The 19,065-nt window shown below is 43.4% G+C and overlaps 1 protein-coding gene across 5 annotated transcripts in view; it reads left to right on the top strand.

The window, feature by feature from the left end:
• The first annotated feature begins 4,749 nt into the window (after positions 1-4,749).
• dlg3 (discs, large homolog 3 (Drosophila)) overlaps positions 4,750-19,065 on the top strand; it is a 57,549-nt gene continuing 43,233 nt past the window's right edge. For 4 of the 5 annotated variants that reach the window (XM_076738862.1, XM_076738863.1, XM_076738861.1 and 1 more), the window contains exon 1: positions 4,759-5,890. In XM_076738862.1, the coding sequence (XP_076594977.1) occupies positions 5,525-5,890 (366 nt within the window). In that variant the 5' untranslated portion in view covers positions 4,759-5,524. Of the gene's footprint in view, positions 5,891-19,065 lie in introns of all 5 variants that reach the window. The other variant, XM_076738864.1, reaches the window with a different exon arrangement.

Here is a 19,065-nt window from a genome sequence, read left to right as displayed (position 1 = left end):
TGTCTTTGTTGTTTTTTCCCCCCTCTCTCGCTCGCTCCCTCTCTCCGCTCTGTTTTTACGCCGTACGCGCGTCGAGCACATTCGTGATGATGCACACTCAGCAAGCACGCTGATTTCACATGCATTGCTTTCTGTGGCAAGGTGAATGGGTAATTACACAGAGTTTATTTTGCTTTCCAATGCGCTCATGGACGCATAAGCACTTTGTTGTTTTCTCGGCATCTCTCTATTTTCTTCTCTCTATTTTTACTCCCCCTTCTGTTCAGCACCATGCTTCAGTAATGCCCCCTCTAGTCATCGCATTTCTGCCCACACACAGGGCACCTTAGCTTCGTTTCTCCTCAGTTATGGCGTCTGTCGTGGACCTGAAGCACCTTCATCATCTTTTATCAGCTGCTTTCACCATCCTGTCTGTCTCCGGCTCGTCTATTAACCTCCTACTTGCACCCCATTTCATAGCTCGCTTTCTTTCCGCTTCTGTGTTTCGTGCATGCACAACATCTAAGCTAAAGACTGCTCCATAGCCATGCAGCTCTGATCCAGTCTTCCATATACTCTTGCCATCTTGCATTCCTCTTTTCCTGTCTGCCTCATTTCCCTCCACTCCTTCTTTCATTTTGCTGTGTGTGTATGCTTCTCTCTCTCATTATTCCATCAGTTGGAGGTGCTGCGTTTGGTGTGTGTGGTGGAGCAGCTGTTCTCTGCCACTGAGGCCTATTAATAGGAGTCTTAGCCGTGTAGCCTTTGTTTTCTGCATCTGCATCGCTGGGAGAGCATCGTGGTGGCTCCTCAGCAGGTTAGATTGGCTTCCTGTCGGGCTGACTGACTTTCTGTCTTGCACTGCCTCTCCTTTCCCATTGCTATGAACCCCCCCGCCCCACCCACCCACACCTTCGCACTTCACTAAGCGACGATTCATTGAGCAGGGGAAGCATTAACCTCAAATATTCTCCCATATTCTGGGATTGATTTCTTTCAATATCTGCTGTTTGTACAAGAAACTGCAAAGATGTAATGATGCCTGAGAGAGACTTATAAGACTAGCTTCCTCACCCCCTCTTGCAGTTAGTTAAGGCTACAGTAGAGCAGCTTAGTACATGCTGATATGGAGCTGCCTCTTTAAGACTGCCTCACTACCGACTGTCCTTTTATGGTGCTGCATCCGGTCAGGTGACGAAGGAGTAGTCACATAGCTTCTCGGAGAAATGCCTAGAAATGACTGAAAAGCTCAATACATGGTCTGTGCAGTGGTTGGGGGGTTGTAACGCTCATTACGATAGCATGTGTGTGTATACGTGTGTATGTTTGTTACAGGGTGTCCAGGTGGGTTTATGTAATAAGGGCCATGCAGGCTGATGCTCAGCTGATGCAGAGTGCTGGGGGAGCTGCAAGGTGGGATGCGGAGAAGCATCTCTGTTCAAAAGCACAGGATAATTTCCCCGTTTATGCCATAAATCACGGGTCCCTTCTCTTTCACTTGTCAACAGAAGGTCAGAGGTCAGCGCTTTCATTTCACAAGATAAATCACCTAATGCTGTTGATCCACATCTTTCCAGTCCAAGCTGTTTAATTGGGCACAACATTTATCAAGGACTGCACACACTGATACACACACACACACACACACACACACACACACACACACTCAAACATCACTCACTCGTGCATGTATGTATACACATGCTGTATATATCCGTGTATGGACATGTGTCAGGTGAATGTCTGTTTTTTATATTGTACTGACTCATACAAGATTGCTATTCTTCTGGGTCTACTAAAAGCAAGTTGTTCTTATTGTGCTTTCTCTTGGATAGGAGCAGTTATTGAATTTGGTCAGAGTCACAGTGTAATTACAAGGTAACAGTTCAATCATACCCCACTGTGCAGCTGCTCCAGCGTTTAGGACGTTAAGTTGTTTCAGTGATTATGACATAAAGGTTTTTCACTGTCCATTTAGATTGGGACATATTTGTCCACATTTTTTATTCAGTTTTGAAGGTGAACTAAAGGATTGCCACATTTGGTTTGAGGGTTGGTGGTTGACGGTTTTACGTTTTTCCATCTCTGATATTTATGTCTAGCCACTGAAGAAATACCAGTAACTGAATATTGCTTTTTCGGCTTGGCACTGTGTCACAGATGGAAAAATAATCACATATAGGTGACAGCTTTATTACTTTATAAACTGCAGATTAAATTTGACAATATCCTGTAATCTAATACAAGAACACTGCAAACGACAACCTCAAAAATAACTGTGTAATTGAGACTAACCAAACCTGTGGTATTTATTACACTGTATTGTTCTAATGTGGGCTTTATGCCACCTGTATTAGCTTGCAGTTGGCTAAATTTCACATAATCAGCTACTGCGACTGAAGTGGCTACTCTTAAAGAAGAATAATTGAAGAAGTATTTAGATATCTTTACATAGAAAAACTGCATGTCTTACAAGACATGTACTGTATAGCAACACTGCATTAACCTTCAAGACCTTTTCTGTCCTCTGTAATAGCTCTAATTTAATTGTGCATATTAACTTCCTGTATTCCTCTTCCTGCTGTCCTCCTGATCCACAAAACCAGCAATTGATTGGCTCTAAAAAGACCCACCGAATTTTTAATATATTTTATATTATGTAATATTTAAAGGGAGAGGTCTCTTTGCCTTAGAGGTACTAAATATGTCTACATCCACAGTTCATATCGCCGATGTGTGTGCATGTGCACGCCCACACATACAGATGGTATGTCTGTGTTCATTCAGTACAGAGGATCTTTCTGTGTCCATCTCTCCTGCCTGTGTTATGCGTATGCTGCTTGCCGTTGCCTCATTCTGTGTGCTGTACAGTGTGTGTTTATTTTTGCACTGCAAGCCCTCTGACAGCGCTGAGTGGTAAATGCGATGTGGACAGTTTATAAGAGAGACAGAGCGAGGCTCGGGAAGGATGGTTGCAACATGTGCTCGGTCATGTGTGCTGTGATCGATATGCTTACATCGTCCTTTCAAGCCGCTGCCTCAAAGCCCCGCCTCGCCGCTCTGATTGGCTTCAGCAGGGTTTGTGGCCGCATCCGACAATGTAACTTGGGGCATTGAATGGTTTCTGGTCTCTGTGTAAAAATGCCCAAGTTTCTCCTCTTCTTGCTCTCTGCTAGGTGAATCTCTGTGGGTTACAGCGAAGGAATACCATTATAATGAAGACAGTTACTGTTGCATGTAATTTAGTGTGGCTGAGCCTGCTGTGTGTGCCTCCTGGTAGAGCTGCAACACAATGCAGTGTGCCCAAGCCCTAAAATCCTGTTCTGTTTAACAGAAAGGGTGCACAGATATACATTAACATACATGTAAATTAAAGGCACCGTGTGTTACATGTTAATCAAAACACTTGAAAGGCGCTAACATTCATGTAAGAGCACTGTAACATGCAGACTATGAACAAATATACTCTCTGCCCCATGCAGACACACCCAGCTCCGTTCCCCGTCACATTTCATTAATAATGCATATATGCAGGGCTTTAATGGCGACACTCTAACATTCCCTCTTAGTTCTCTGAAAAATAAGCCTTCACCCTCAGTGTCAGGATGTTTTATATCTAGCTGTGATCAACCCACAAATACATAAGCATGCAAAATGGTTCACAGGCAGTCCTATCGCATTACTGAAAATATAACTGCCACAGATACATGAAAGCCATATAGTCACTCCTTCTGTCTTTTTTCCCCTCACACATTCTCACTCGCAATCTCTTCCTCCACCCACTCGAAAAGCCCAAGCGTGTAATCTTGTTGGTTTCGTACACATGTGTTGATGTCATCATTGTGAACATAAAATATTTCCCCTATGGTTCTCAAACAGGGCTTCAGGAGCGCAGTTTTCCTCTCACCGTGTTTATTTTGACCCAGTCCTGCACATGGGCAGGGCTTAACGATAAAATAATTCAACAGCACTGCTGCTATGCCAGTAGTAATACTAAAAAAGGAAGAGGGATAGAGAGCGATGTAAAGTAATGCACGGTGTGATTCAAAGACATCCTCTGTTGAGAGGAAGGTCTAGTGATGCTCAGGAGAAAAGGGATGTTCATCTGCTGCACCTGCTTCCATTGTGAGATTATTTACAGATGTGTGCTGTGACACAGAGCCTGAGGTTGTCAATCACGCGTACAAGAAAGCTGTTAGGTCTGCAGCTGAACTAGAGATGACCGTGGAGGTGACCAGTGACCAGTCAGAGGGACAGGGGTGCTCGCTGTGAGTTGGATTTTGGCTGCATTGGTCTGATGAAAAACATGGATCAGACTCACATTTAGAGGATCAGGATCGAGGGTCGGCAGTGGGAGGTTGCAGGCTATGACTTCATGACCTTTTTTTATTGAGAAAGAAGACAAGTGCAGTGTTTCCATTGTGCCTTGATTTTTGAAGCAGTACCTTTTCACCCAAGTGCAGGCAGCAGTGAGGGTTTAGGTGTTGCGTCCCCTTTAAGAGCAGCTAGTGAAGCGCTCAGTCCTGTTGGTGCTGCTGCTGCTGATGGCAGCGCTGCTAGTTGATTGGCTGTGGCTGTCAGGGCTGAGGTGCTGGAGGGATGCTGCTACGTATCCCCCATCCTCCCTCCCTCCCTGCCTCTCTCGCTCTCTCTCTCTCTCTCTCTCTCTCTCTCTCTCTCTCTCTCTCTCTCTCTCTCTCTCTCTCTCCCGCTCTCACTCACTCTCGCTCGCTCTCCATCTCCCTCTTGCTTGCTCGCATCCCTCTGAATAATCCACATCTAGGGCAAGCTGGCTGAGAGGCGATCCAGTGCTCAGCTCCTCTCTGCAGGCTGAGAAAAGAGACAGAGAGACCAAGACAGCGATTTTCAACGCAGGAGGAAAAACGTGAGATTTTGACCGAACGGGAAGATACCAAGAATTAACAGAGGAAGATTTTCATCTGCGGATATCATTTATTTATACATATTGTTTATATATCTATATATATATTTGTACACACGCATATAGATATTTATATATATACATTTATCCCTGTACATATCTGTATTTGTGCTTGTCTGTTTATATTAATATTTTTATATGTATTTGTGTGTGTAAATATATATGATATATAAACAAAAGAATATATATATATCTATGAATTTATATGCGCATCACTGTGAACCAAGAGAAGCAAGAGGAAATTTCTATCATCGGGGCTGGTCTCTGATTGTGTGGTCGTATACAATATTTTGAGTATTTCCTTTGATCTTCTACGTCAAGAGGACAAAGACTACGTGCCCATTTTGTATTTTTGTTTTCCTGTTGCTGCTTCCCGTCCCTCTCGATCTGTTTTTTTTTTCTACATCCGAGAGGAATAAAGCGGAGAGTGACAGGATTTGACGAAAAAGGGAAAATCTGTAGAAATTCCTGTGATTAGTGTTATTTCCGTCGGCATTAGCGCTCTGTGAGCCGATCACAGCGTGCTGTGTGAGATCTGAGGAGGCAGCAGAGACAGAGTGCCACGCCGCTCAGCTCAGCGTCAGCCCAGCCAGCACAGCCAGCATGCACAAACACCACCACTGCTGCAAGTGCCCAGAATGTTATGAGGTGACCCGTATGGCTGCCCTGCGTAGGATGGACGCACCGTCGTATGGAGGAGACTGGCAGGCCGAGCCCTATGGATACCCGCCTGGGTACGGGGGAGGCCAGACCTTACCCCCTCCAGCCTCGGGGGGAGGTGGAAGCATGGGAGGAGGCGGGGGCACTTTGGGGAGAAGTAAGGGCAAGATTATGTCTGGTGGGGGCCCAGGAGGCCCCAACCCAAAGGGCCAATCCAAGGGTGGTCCCAAAGTAAATGGCAACAACTCCAGTGGTCAAGGAGGATGGTGGCCCGAGTGCACCTGTACCAACCGGGAGTGGTACGACCAGGTAAGTCATCTTCCTCACTCTGTCAGATAGCTCAGGCCTGTGGGGCCTGGCAGGGGAAGCCGGGATCAGATGAGCTGCTTGCTGTAGTAAAACGGAGACCATCGCGTATCAGCTGAGGCTGTCGATTTATGGAAGAGAATTCATATTTAGTATTCATCTCAAGCCTCCCGTTTCCCATTTGTTGACTGTGGTTCCTCTCTTGGAAGCAGAGTAAGGAGAACAGAACAGGACTGATCCAGTTCCACTGCACACACATGGAGATGATCTTCATGTTTGGATTTGATGCAGATGACTAATGCTTATAGATTTAACACACCTAGTGTATGTCGTCAAAGGCTCACGCTGATGCAGTTACCACAGGCCAAAAAATGGTGCATTTCCATTCACCGAAGCAGCACTGAGATGCAGTTTGCAATTATTTCAAGTTCTCTCTCAAGCAGGTAACTCTGACACTACATATTGACTTTGTAAGAAATTACATGTCAGAGATAGATTTCTCAGGGATCCTCTAATTGTAGGATTGTGTCTCATTTGCTCAGAGTAGAGGAGGAGATGATGAAATCGATCCCTGATACCGGCTCAGTTCTTATTTGGCCTCTTATTTTTCAGCGAGCCTTTTTGCTCCAAAGAATCACAGAATAATGTACGTGTTGCCAGAAAAATAGAGAATCAGCAGTAATCTGTGTCCAAACGCTGCCTGTCATACATGCTGCACAGTGTGAATGAAGCCGCCTCTTTACATACGCTCCATTTTGTTTCAGATATCTCCCTTTATTTACATGTATTTATAAATCACAGTTGATGAAAGGTCAGAACAGCTTCAGAAGCACAGTCTTTAATTAAACAAGGTGCACGTATGTGAGCATGAGAGTGAGCTTGGGTGGGGGAAGGGTAGCTCGCTGAGCATGAGATTCAAGGAATGGTTCTCGCTGTGCATGAGTATGTGTCTATGTAGTCTCGCATTTGCGGCAAGTGGAAGCCGCTGCATTGTTTGTAGCTCCTCCGTTAATGTCTGATCGCGTTTTGAGCAAGAAATGTGAGGCATTCGGAAGAGGGAAGGTGAGAAGAAGCACAGGGGTAAAATGGAGGCTGAAATTTCAGTGGCAGAGTGGAAGAAATCCCCCCGAGCTGAGCCCACATATGAGCCGCAACCTGGCTGATATTAGCAGATTACTCCAGCCAAGGAGAGGTTTTAGAGATTGACACTTGGTTTCTTGTTGCATTAAAATCTTATTTGCGAGCCTTTTTCTTATCAGCTGCATCCAGACCAATCAGGCTCATTTCACACATTTTGAAAGCTCACAGCAGATGTGATTATGTAAGCATTTATTGCTTACATGGAGATTTTACTCTCCATCACCACCTAATTCTTCTCCTGCTCATCTCCATCATATTTGTTCTATAGCCAACTTAGAATGAACCAATTTATATCTACGTGATGAAATATGTTTTTGGACTGCATCGTGATTCATGTAGGAATGTAATGTTGCCTAAACAGCCCTGTTCATGGATAAGCCACTCCACTCCTATCTGGTCCTGTCCTTTCGAAGGATCCTTGCTCCCTTGCTGTAACATGCGAATGTGCACCACACAAAAACTCTGTAAAGAACATATCCAACCTGGCATTCACGCCTTCAGTCCAAGAGTATCGACGTTGGAATAAAAAAAAAAGAGCTGGAATTGGAGAGGACGAATCAGCGATGGATGATGGGGGGGAAAGGCAACAGTCAGTGGGGTGAAAATGCTAAGGTTGAAAAAGAGAGAAATAAGCCAATAAAGGCAGGCAGTGGGCCTGGAGAGGGGGAGGGGGTTATGTAAGAGGAGGCAGTTGGTGGTGCTGTCAGAGAGAGAAAGCAAGCGAGGCCCTGACACTGTGGACAAGCATCTGTCCCTCCATCTCTTAAAACAGCCGCGTGAGTGGCCAGTGTGTGCTCCCCTTCACATGAACGGGCTATATAGCATGGCATGGATGGAGATGCACGCCCACCCCACCCCCCCTGCAGCTCTCCTCAGTCACCGTTGCTCATCCTTGGGTGGGAAATGTGAACGCTGCCCCTCCCCCACTACCTATACACAGCCGGAGAGCAGGGCAGTAATCACACACGCCCAGCCGCACACGTCTATTACCTTATAGCTTTCATAACAACTCGTGTTTTTGGATGCGAGCACGATGAAGAGCAATAACCTTGCACAGTCATTCAGAATTATCTGAGCTGGCTTTTTACAGCTGGATCATTGACATTTTTAAATGGCTTCTGTAGCTATGAACATTTCATGTAGCATGAGTGAGAAAATCATTAGACACCCCAGGACATAATGATGCCACATTCATTTTTTTCCCCCTGTCGTCTATTTACTAAACGATTGTGCCGCTTTTGTCGAGAGCTTGCTTGGATAATTGTGGATGATTCCAGTTGGGATTATAGAACATTCTTTAAAACAAGAGCTTTTGAATTTAAATCTGAGAAAAGTAGAGACCTCAGTCTACTGGGAGCTGTAGTCAGAAAGCTCCCTCTTTCCCCCTGCGGGCTCCAAGCTGTCTTTGTGTGTTCTCCAGCTCTGTGGCTGTGATTAGCTTTAAATATTAATTGGATTTTACTTTATTTATTAGCATCAAGATTTGGTCCAAAATGCTTTGCCAGACCCATTGTTTATAAAAGGCCTCTGTAGTGGCAGTGGTGTTTTAAATGAATGCACAGGCACGTTGGACGTTCCATGTCGAACGCTCCCATAGGTGATTATGACTTGAAAGCCTTGATCAGAAGTGTTTGCGCACATGTGCATTTGTGTGCGTGTCTCTTACAGTCACACTGAGTCATCGGCGTCATTGGTTTGTACATCTGTCTGATGAGATTTTCATTGGGTCGGATTTGATTTGCCATCCCTGTAACAGCAACCCAGAGAGTGTTAACGGATGGGATTTACATGTGCTCCATGTCCAAATGTCTTGAGCTGGATCCCCTACTGTGATCTTGAAAGGCTCCATCTAAAACCTGGAATATTCTCATCAGATCAAGAGAGATTTATCTATGAGCTTGTCTTAGAATAAAAAGGCGAGACATGCGTGATCTGAATGAAAGTGCGCTCGGCATGTCCATACGTTTTCTTTTAAAATGTAGTGTGAAAGATCAGGGCCAGGATGGATGCCGTTTTCATTACACCTGCAGGTGCACTTCCTGTCAATACGTTCAGTCCAGTGTGGCACATAACTGCTGCATGATTGTTTTTTAAGTGGCAGATCCCCAACTTGGGGTTGCCTTTTATGACAATGAGTAAAGTAGGAATAGAGGGGATGGTAGTGATAGAAAACAGGAGAAATACCTAGAAACCTCACTTTCACAGGTGAGAGCTGCATTCAAAGGAAAATTAAGAATGGGGAAAAGCTGTAAGGCGTACAGTGGTGGATGGATGATGCTCTGCCAAAATATGAGCCAATAAGATTTTTCACGTGACTGCCAAGGATTGCTCCATCTTCCCTGAGTCTTAGCACTCATGAAAGGACGACTCCTCATAAGGCCAGGCAACCTTGACCTCCGGCAATATGGACACCTTGAAAGCAGTGTTTAGCGGTGAGCTTCTTATTAATAGACCTGCAACATGTGTTCGTTTACCTTCACAAATTTGGCTACAGATCTCCTTCATGTCACAGGTGGTGATGTGATGCAAGCTGCCGTTTGGTCATATTTCTGGAGGTACTTGTTGCTAGATGTGACATTTCTGGCCCTCTGATTTCCAAGGCTTTAAGTTTTTATGACTTGTTTGTTCGTTTTTTGCATATGTGTATGCTCCAAAATGTTTTGCTCGTTTCAGATATGATTACAGAGTTTAATGGAAATAAGAGGAAGGCGCCTTTCTGACTAAATGTGCACTCATTTTGTAGCCTACTGTATAGGTAAACATCATATTCTCTGCTTTAGCAAATGTGTAAAAATATCACACAGCACCCAAAATAATAAAAAGACAAATGGTTTTATTGTCTGCCCTCATCCCACCAGTGACATCAGAGCACCTGTGATGTCATAAAACCTGTGACATCACTTTTAAGCCTCGGTGTTACGCCTAGCATCAGATTGCATTTCATCTGAGGACCCCGCTCCGCCCACGCTGTCCCTCCCTCTCTCCCACACTCACCACAAGTCACAGGCAAAAACAAGCTGGAATAATTCGTCGAAATCTGTCTGCACTGCAGCTCGAAGCCTGTATTCAACTAAACAATGTGAAATGTTTTGAAACCTTTTACACACAAGTGCTCCAAATTTCGTACGGTTTTGCCGTGCGTTATCGCGTCTGTCTCTAACTTGTCTGTTTTAGCCGGCAGTGCGCGAGGTGCAGTATGCTCATTTTCAGCCATTTAGCTTCAGACCAAAGGAAATTAAACCAACAAGAGATGCAAAATGTCTAATGCTTCTGCCTCCAACTTTCTCAAAATGCGCTTTTTAGTTTGTATTTAGTTCTCTTGTTGTGAGCTGTCACAAAAAATGGACTCAACCGACTCTTCCCATCTACACCTCTTGCCAACAGCTGTATTTGTACATTAAAAATCCTCCATAGAGTAGCTTTAAACATACCTGTGCTTAAATCTACTCCAAAGTCTTATGATGTTATGAACTCAAGTTGTTCCAGGCAGAATGTAGAACAGCTGCAGTCATCAGAGTAAGTGGATTTCAGGAACCTCTGCTCTTTGTGTGACCTGTATTTCCTGCAAGACTCAGGCAATAAAATCCAGTTTGTCATAGTGTTAATGAGCTTCGACACTTTTCAAGCATGTTGAAGTGCTACCAGGCTTTGTACAGGAAACCTGTATCAACCAGTGCTGTTTGACTGAAAATAGCTCCAAAACGGCTGTTATATGTGGTGCAAATTTACAAATTCAGAGCAGTCCAAATCCAAAATGTGTTTTACGTCCATGGCACATTTGACTAGAAGCACTACATGTAGGAGCAGCTTCGGGTTCACCCTGGCTTGCTCACTTGTGTATAATATAGCAAAAAGAGAAAGGATATTTAGGTTGAAAATTCACTTGTTGGTTGAATCAATATGTTCCAATAAACATGAAAGAAAAGGACACATGGAGGTTAAAATCATCACTTAACGATCACACTGACACTGATTTTTTAAAATGGTGTATTTGAGCTCTTCAAACTGCCACAAAAATTGAATTATGGTTGAGATGCCAACAGTCCGTTTTACTCATGCAAAATCAGAGCACATAATTTCATTTCAGTTGTCTGCGAGCAAACCTCCTACATCATATCTTCCCCTCTGCGCTCGCCTGTCTCTCCCACACACACGTACACTATCAGCACACACACCCATGCCCGACACAGACCTTTACCCAAAAACAAAGTGTTCCTTACCCATGAAAATTCGTTGGTAAAGAGAGGATGGTGAATCATGGGAAATGCACTACGAAACAAGGGAGACAAGGTGCACTGCAATATTTATGTGCACTTTGACAAAAGTTAGCTTTTTATACGCCGTGAGAGGGGGGGGCGGGGACGGAGCGCCTGAGAAAAGTCAGACCTCGACGTGAGCATGCAGGGGAAACTTTGACAGCCGAGCCACCATTATGGGAGCTGAAGAGCTTGATCTGTGATGGGAGCTGCTATAGATGTGACCCAGGACCTGCACTGTGTTGAATCCCACCTCCTACACTTCTCTTAAAAGCCTCCACTCAGTAGCTCTATTGTTCTTTACCTTTGCACGGACTGAATCTCTGCGTATTGTTTCAACATGGAGGCCCTCTGCGAAATGCAGGATCCACAGGAATGTGTTGTGTCCTCCGCCAGTGCAGATTTAATGCCCATCAAGTGGTTCACTCATTTCTGCATCTTGGCTACAGCTTTGTGATGTATAGGCTTTTTTTTTTTTCACAGTTTGCAGGTGCAGCCGCCTGAAGCTGCAGATCGTGTGTGTGTGGAGGTGTGTGTCCTGCTGGAAGCTGTGGCTGCCATGCCCCTGTGATCCATATGGTCATTGTCAGAGGCCCTGCCAGGGCTCAGCCCCGTATCAGCTCGCCTGTTCCCCTCCCTGGCTCTCGCTGCCAGCCAGGGGAGGAGAGGAGAGAAGAAAGCAGAAGGGAGGGGAACGCTGTTTGTTTGTTTGCTCGCCTGCTTTGTTTTATTTAGAGGTTTTTGCTGATCACAGTAGCAACTGGCCTAGAAATGTGACTGCGCTGTGTCGGGCAGAGTGGACTCCTGATTCAGCGATGGAAGCATCAGATTTTCTGCGAGAGAGAGAGAGAGAGAGAGAGAGAGAGAAGCGAGGGACACAGCGCCTTTGATGGAATGAGATGTTAATGCCGTACCGCTGTAGCTGTCATTAAAAGAATCAGACGTTAGTGTGTGATACGCTGAACGTACAGATGAAAAAAAAAAAAAAAAGCTTTTTTTCTGCTCTGCTAGACTCGTTTTAGCGAGAATGTGCTAGCAGCAAGATACACCAGCTCCATCACCCACATGCTGCCGTGGAATATGTGTATATCCAATCAATACTAGAGAAGAGCTAGTCCCTAAGCCTTCTGACTCCTCTTCATTTTTGTGGGGGTGTGTGGGTGCTTTCAACAGCGCTTGTGCTTTTATTGCTTTTATTCAACCATCATATCAGCTGTTATTTTGGTAACACTTTACAAAAAGGTACACAGTAGTGGTTACAGGAACAAAGAAACAGGAGCTAAATGCTGAATAATGAATGCAAATAACTCGTAATTAGGTTCTAAGTAATAAAAAAGCAATGATATGTTATGTTATTATTATGTTAATGAGCAGTGTCTGATGAGTAGTGTGTAAATATTTGTGAATCTGCGTACTGACCAACGATCTGTTTCAATCAGACGTAGTCTTCCTGTTTTATAAATACATCTTATCATATTTTCATCTTCCTGTTTTCTGATCGTCCCTTTTGCTGTTAAAGAAACTCAAAACTTCCTCCGTGTTTGCATGTTAACAAATCTTCTTAACAAATTCACCATTGTGTACATTCCCACAGCACTAATTCCATCAGCACAGCAAAAGTCATGTCATACCCGCCCCTCTCCTCTAATAGAAATACTGTTTTCATTCACCAATTATTTCCAGTCGCTTCCTTTTTATGCAGTTTTTAAATCGCTTCTAAGTCAATGAAACCCAACACTTCCTGCTCAGATGTTTCACATTAAGAGCCTTCCTGTGGCTCAAAGAGCTTAATATCTCCCATTCTAGGTTGGCTTTTAATTTGACACATCTGCAGGAAGTGTTTAGTTTCAGTTACAGTAAATTCGTAGGACTTGATAAAATATGATGGAGTAGAAACGAATGGAATTAATGAATGAATGAAAAGAGCATTTCTGACAGAGGAGAAACTCACAGCAGAAGAGTGGAAATCTGTTGCTGTGCAAATGGATTTAGTGCTGTGGAAATGTACATTATGCCTTCAGTAACTTCAGCCCTCCTCAGTATTTTTACCTTTCTTACTTCGTGCTCGTGAGCTATTGGTTGGCTTTTAATTGAGAATCAGCGGTGTATTCTCAGCACATTTATATTAATTAATTCTTATCCGCATGTCATGTCATTAGATAACACAGCCAAACCAGATGCTAGCTAGCTAACTGCTACGCACAGAAGACATTTTGACATGTCTCAGTAGGAAAAGCACAGGTGTAAATAATCAAATGAATGATGGCTGAATTCCATTAAGCTGCTTCAGTTTCAGGGTTCTGGTCTTGTGCATGCTGGCTCACTGGCACTCTGCCACGGCTTTACTGGGACAAGTCAAAATGTCTGCTGAGCATATTAGTTCACACAAGTTTCACCACCTGTCCATCGAATACAGATATGTTTCTATCGGTAAGAGTTGAGGTTCGATACTCGGCGGCGGTGGTGAGTTTTAAGGTCAGTCGCTCACAGATGTTCATGTATCCTCTTGGAGATTAGGAACACCTTGTTAGCTGTTGCTTCATAACAATGCCAGATTTATTCCTCACTCACTCATTGAGAACACGTTTTGGGCTTTGTTACCATTATTTCACACAGTGCTCTTTGCTCTCTTAGCCTGCACGTATACATCGATGAAGCCTCGCAGTCTTCTAGTGTTCACCGTCTAACCTGTCATTCATTACAGCACTGACAGCTAGAACACAGGTAGTTCAAATCCTGCTATACATCAAGATGTACGGGGAGCATTTTGAGCTCCAATTTGTGAACCAATGTTCGCATTTTTTGGGTGGGGTGGGGGTAAATCATTGCACAGAAAACAGAATGTTTGTTGTTCTTTCATCCTTTTTCTGGGAACATGTGTGTGTGTGTGTGTGTGTGTGTGTGTGTGTGTGTGTGTGTGTGTGTGTGTGGAGGACATTTGGCAAAGCAGTGCATTTCATACCATGTGTAGCTGCTCTGAGTGCCATCTCTGTCTAATGCATTATCCAAGCAGCCCTTCAGCCATTTGGTCTGGCCTCTCATTTGTGTGTGTGTGTGTGTGTGTGTGTGTGTGTGTGTGTGTGTGTGTGTGTGTGTGCGTGTGTGTGTGTGTGTGTGTGTGTGTGTGTGTGTGTTGTTGTTTTTTTCAGTGTTCTTCATTTCTATCATCCCCCTCCTGTCTTCCACTGCCCTTCTCCTCCTCCGCTCTTTCTTTTTTCATGCATCATACGAATCAAAGGCTTCATTTTCGGGTGCAGAGCGGTATTCAGAGAGGATGCTGCAGCAGCAAACAACTCCAGACCTGCAGACCTGTGCTTCAGTGTGATTAGTGTACTTTAATATGTTATGCACATGCAGTGCTTTGAAGGAATAACACATCTATGCCTGGTCACTCATTGTTTAAAGCTGAGTTTGGTAAGAATTGTATGTGGCAAAACAGCAGTAGCATCTCTGGTAACTGACTGGGCATTTGAATTAAACAGAATTTAAACTTATGTTTGATGGAGCCTTTGACCACATGCCAAAACACACATCTTGGCCCATATCTCATTATGCTTATAAGTAATATGTTATCTTCACCAATAGGACAAAAAACTAAACTAAAAATAAGAACCAGGTTGTGTAGAAAATCCTGTAATGACTCATGAATTTGCCATGCTTTCATATGATACCATACTGCTACTGTTCTCTTTACACTGTACTCTGAAGTGAGTAAACATCACGCTTATTTTGTTTTTGTTTGGTCCATATTAGTATAAATCATTTCAGTAATCCTGATGAATTTTTCCAGGTCTGGACTCACCTGTGCAGATATAAACTGGATTAATGGAATTCACTGTTTTTTTTCAAGATTCTTAGGACAAAATCCACCGTTATTGTTAAAATTTGGCCAAAAAATGGGAAGAAACAGTCAGCTGTTTTGAGCATTTTGTGGCTCCTTGGTATGTGAACAGTATAGACATGCAGTATATTGTGACAGCATATGTTTGGCTCACATGGACTGGACTTTCTGTCCCCCCAACCCTCCCCCCAGCTGACAAGACGAAAGGACGGCTAATATTTTCCAGACATATGTCTGTTCTATGTGCACAGACTCACTGATGATCCCTCAAACATGTCCCTCTGTTTATTATCAGTCACTATTTTCTATTAGTGGAAATCGACTCCATCTACCCACTGAGTTTGGAAAAACAGAAGCACACATCTCAATCTCAGCGTCAGAGATAAAGAGAGAGCGTGCCCTCACCCCGTAACGGATATAAACAATACGAGCAATCCCAGCTTAATATCATACATCTTATTACACTGTTGAGTACATCTGTGCCTTGAAATTGCTTTCATAGATTTATTACTTTTGGTTTCCCTCTGTGTAACTTGTGCATTTTTGTTAATATTTCTTCACAATCTAACGCAACCTTTCCCAATACAAGCCACATCCAAAATTTCCTTCCTGTCATTACATTTATGTGTGGAGTACAATTCTAAAGTTTTTCTCCCGGCTCCGATTAAACCCCCTAAAAACTGATCTCTGTTCATCAAAATTACATATTTATAAGTTTTATCCTTCAACTGTCTTACATGTAGATCTACACCTTTGCTTTCATTTTGTATGCGCTTATCTACGAATATGCAAATAGTTGCCTCTTCTGTCTCCGCCTGCACATCAACTGCTCACCTGCACCTCATCAAACACGCAAACCTCTCCTTGATGTCTGCTTTGCTACTGTATGCTACACAATGGCAAGTGGCACTTTAGGAGTAAGGTAAACAATAAGGTTAACAATGTGGCTTTCATTGGAGCGGCTCTTTAAATGGGCTTATGCAGCACTAACTAGCGATATGGACATGGTGTGCGTGACGTCACCTGTAGCTCTCAGGATGGATGTTTTATGGCTGGAGTTTTGGTTTATGGTTTGCAGCCACTTTGCCAGTGGTTTGAAAAGCAGCCTCTTAATGGAACAGTAATTCTCAAAGTCACCAGCCGGAGACATGTGCTAATGGTGGTGACATGCTATTAGTTTTTTATACTCTAATTTCTTGTTGTAGAAGATATTCATTTCACATTTTCCCCCGTCAGTTCAATGTTGGCTGCGTTTTTCTGTTTTCTTAGATCATCTTGCAGCCGTTAGAGGAGCATCCACACTGGTTTCAGTACTCAGATATAGTGATTGTCGCTTGTGTGACGTGTATGTTAAGTATTTTTCGGTTTGCTCAGTCATTCTGCAGCTGAGCCTTTCCTGCACCCTCGTACATGTTCGGCACAGACTGGACAGGTTTTCAGGTTTTTATTTGCAGTGACAACAGTGTGAATGATCAATACAAATATAAATTTCAGCCTTTAGCAGGCAGCGGTTTAGCCTTTCAGCCTGCAGCCACGTTCTTCCTTCAGTACACTAATAATAAAGTCATTCATGGCTGATGTTATTATCTTTATGTTTTGGTGTATCAGCTTTATGTGTTGTGCAGTCAGACACTTTGCATAATTGAATTAATGTTTGACTGACAGGCAGTGTAACTATAAAGGCTAATACTATAAAGAAATCTTCAACCATCATTAAGATTATGATATTTCTACAATACCTAAGTGCTGTATATGAGAGGTGGTTATGCTGCATGTTTGGCATATTTTTGTATAATTAGAAATCTTGGTAACATTTGAAATTGCATTTCTATCCTGATGTTCTTTTAGTGTATGAAGTGAATGACCTGTTAGATGTATAGTTAAATATTATATCACAGTTCTGAAGGAAAAAAAGTATTTCTTGAGCAGACATACAGAATCTGGTGAGGACGCATCTGAACGCGTTGGACCGAAAGCTCCGTCTGGAGGGTGACGCAGTGTGTTGGTTTTGGCTCATCCACACAGTTGGGTCACAAACCTTCTCATATTACAGCTAAACAGTGCACTAAAATATGTGTCTGAAAAGATTTTAGGCAAAAATAGGCAATGGAGTAACAGAACCTTGATTCATGTTTTATCAGCACTCCCTTGATTGATAGTTTGATCTGATTTTGGCGAGCCTGGTGTGTCACACTGGACAGGCTCATTTGCATAAAGTTGAGGACGAGTCATGATTATGCAAATTCCAATACGGTGACCGGTCCGTCAACTCGCAGTGCCGTATCCTCCATGCACCGCTCGGCCGATCCCCCGCTCTCCATAGAAAATGAGTAGGATCTGTCCAAATTAAACTGCACAAACTTACATTTCTTTATACTCACCTCAACCCATGAGAGTTGTAAAGAAAAATCTTGGCTACGGATGCTTTAAGCTACCATGAGTGCTGTAGACATTTGAATATTTCCCATAAATTATCTAGAAAGATAATCTAAATTATAAATATATTCATAATTCATATATTCATAAACAGCAGTTTAAAAGGTCAACTGTTGCCATCCAACAATGACAGATAGAGCTGCTTTTAAGTTGAAGTCCCACAAGCGGAAACATGGGAGGGAAGAACAAAGCAGACGTTTGTGTGCTAATGTGCTTCAAACAGCGGCTGGAAATAAATCAGAACACATTCTTATGAAATGTTATGTCCACTTCAGCATAGAGGAGGAATCATTTTTCATTAATACTTTTAAAGCTGCAAGATGCCCTTGATGAGAGGTCTGATGTCACTCTCATGTCTGTAGGTTAAAAAAGGAACTACCACCAGCACACAGTTAGCTTAGCTTAGCTTAGCTTAGCTTAGCTTAGCATAAAAACTGGAAGTAAGAGTCTGACCAATCAGCCCACCAGCTCACTAATTAACGCTTATATATTTTTGGCTTGTTTAATCTGTGCAGACTGATTTCCCATTTCCAACCTTTAAGCTCTGCTAAGCTAAGCTAACTGTCACCTTCTCCTACATCTTCTTCTTCTTATCTAACTCGAACCATCTCTTCGTTCACGCTTTGGCTGCCAGGAGTGGATGTTCTATGGGGAAACAATAACGAATGCAGATTGCTCATTTTGCATTGGCAGTGAACAGCTTGCAGATACATTAAATAAACATGTTTTGTTGTTGTGTTGATCAAAAAGATGAGGTAATCCAACTAACTTTGTTTCCTAAAAAGGTATTAATTCAATGTAGTGGTATATGAATGTCAATTTTAGGACATTGAGTTGTATGCATGCTGCCCTCTGATTGGTTGGACGGATTGGATGCCATAAGTCATAAAAATGCTCAGTTCTGTGCTCAGAATGTCGAGGAAAGCGGTAACGCCGAATGTGAACCAGTGAGTGCCTTTTCAGTTGTCAGTTCGGGCTGTGATGATGCAAGAGAAGAGGGGATGCGAGGAGGGGAGGGGGGATTAGGAGAGGAGAGGGGCAGCGAGGGGGGGATGGCAAGAGGGGAGAAAGAGGTGAAGAAATGAGAGGTGTGGCGTACAGAAAAGGATGAGAGGGGTAGAAGCCAGCAAGGAAGAGGAATGAAAAGGAAGGAAGGCGGGGGGAGGGGAGGGGAGGGGGGGGGCAGATAGGAGCATGTGCTCAGACACAGCCCTGTGTGTTGCCATGGTGCAGGCTCAGTCAGAGCTGCACAGTAGCTTTGCTGCTCAGCTAGCTAATTACCCACAGACTGCAATGTTGATACGCAGGCGGCCGAAGCCTTCCGGATTTCCAACGGCTTTCTTTTCTTTTCTTTTCTTTTTTTTTTTTGATTGCCGCACTGGCACACAAGCACGAGTCAAGGAATAATTTATCCACTTATGTGTCAAAAATGCATCTAAGATGACGTCACCAGCTAAAAATGCAATCCAAAAAATGTGCTGTAGGTATGTGAACAGCGTTAGAGA

The sequence above is a fragment of the Chaetodon auriga genome, chromosome 9 (genome assembly GCF_051107435.1).
Source record: "Chaetodon auriga isolate fChaAug3 chromosome 9, fChaAug3.hap1, whole genome shotgun sequence".
NCBI classification, from domain to species: Eukaryota; Metazoa; Chordata; class Actinopteri; order Chaetodontiformes; family Chaetodontidae; genus Chaetodon; species Chaetodon auriga.
Note: the sequence above shows the minus strand (reverse complement) of the source record. Positions and strands in the feature narration are given on the sequence as shown.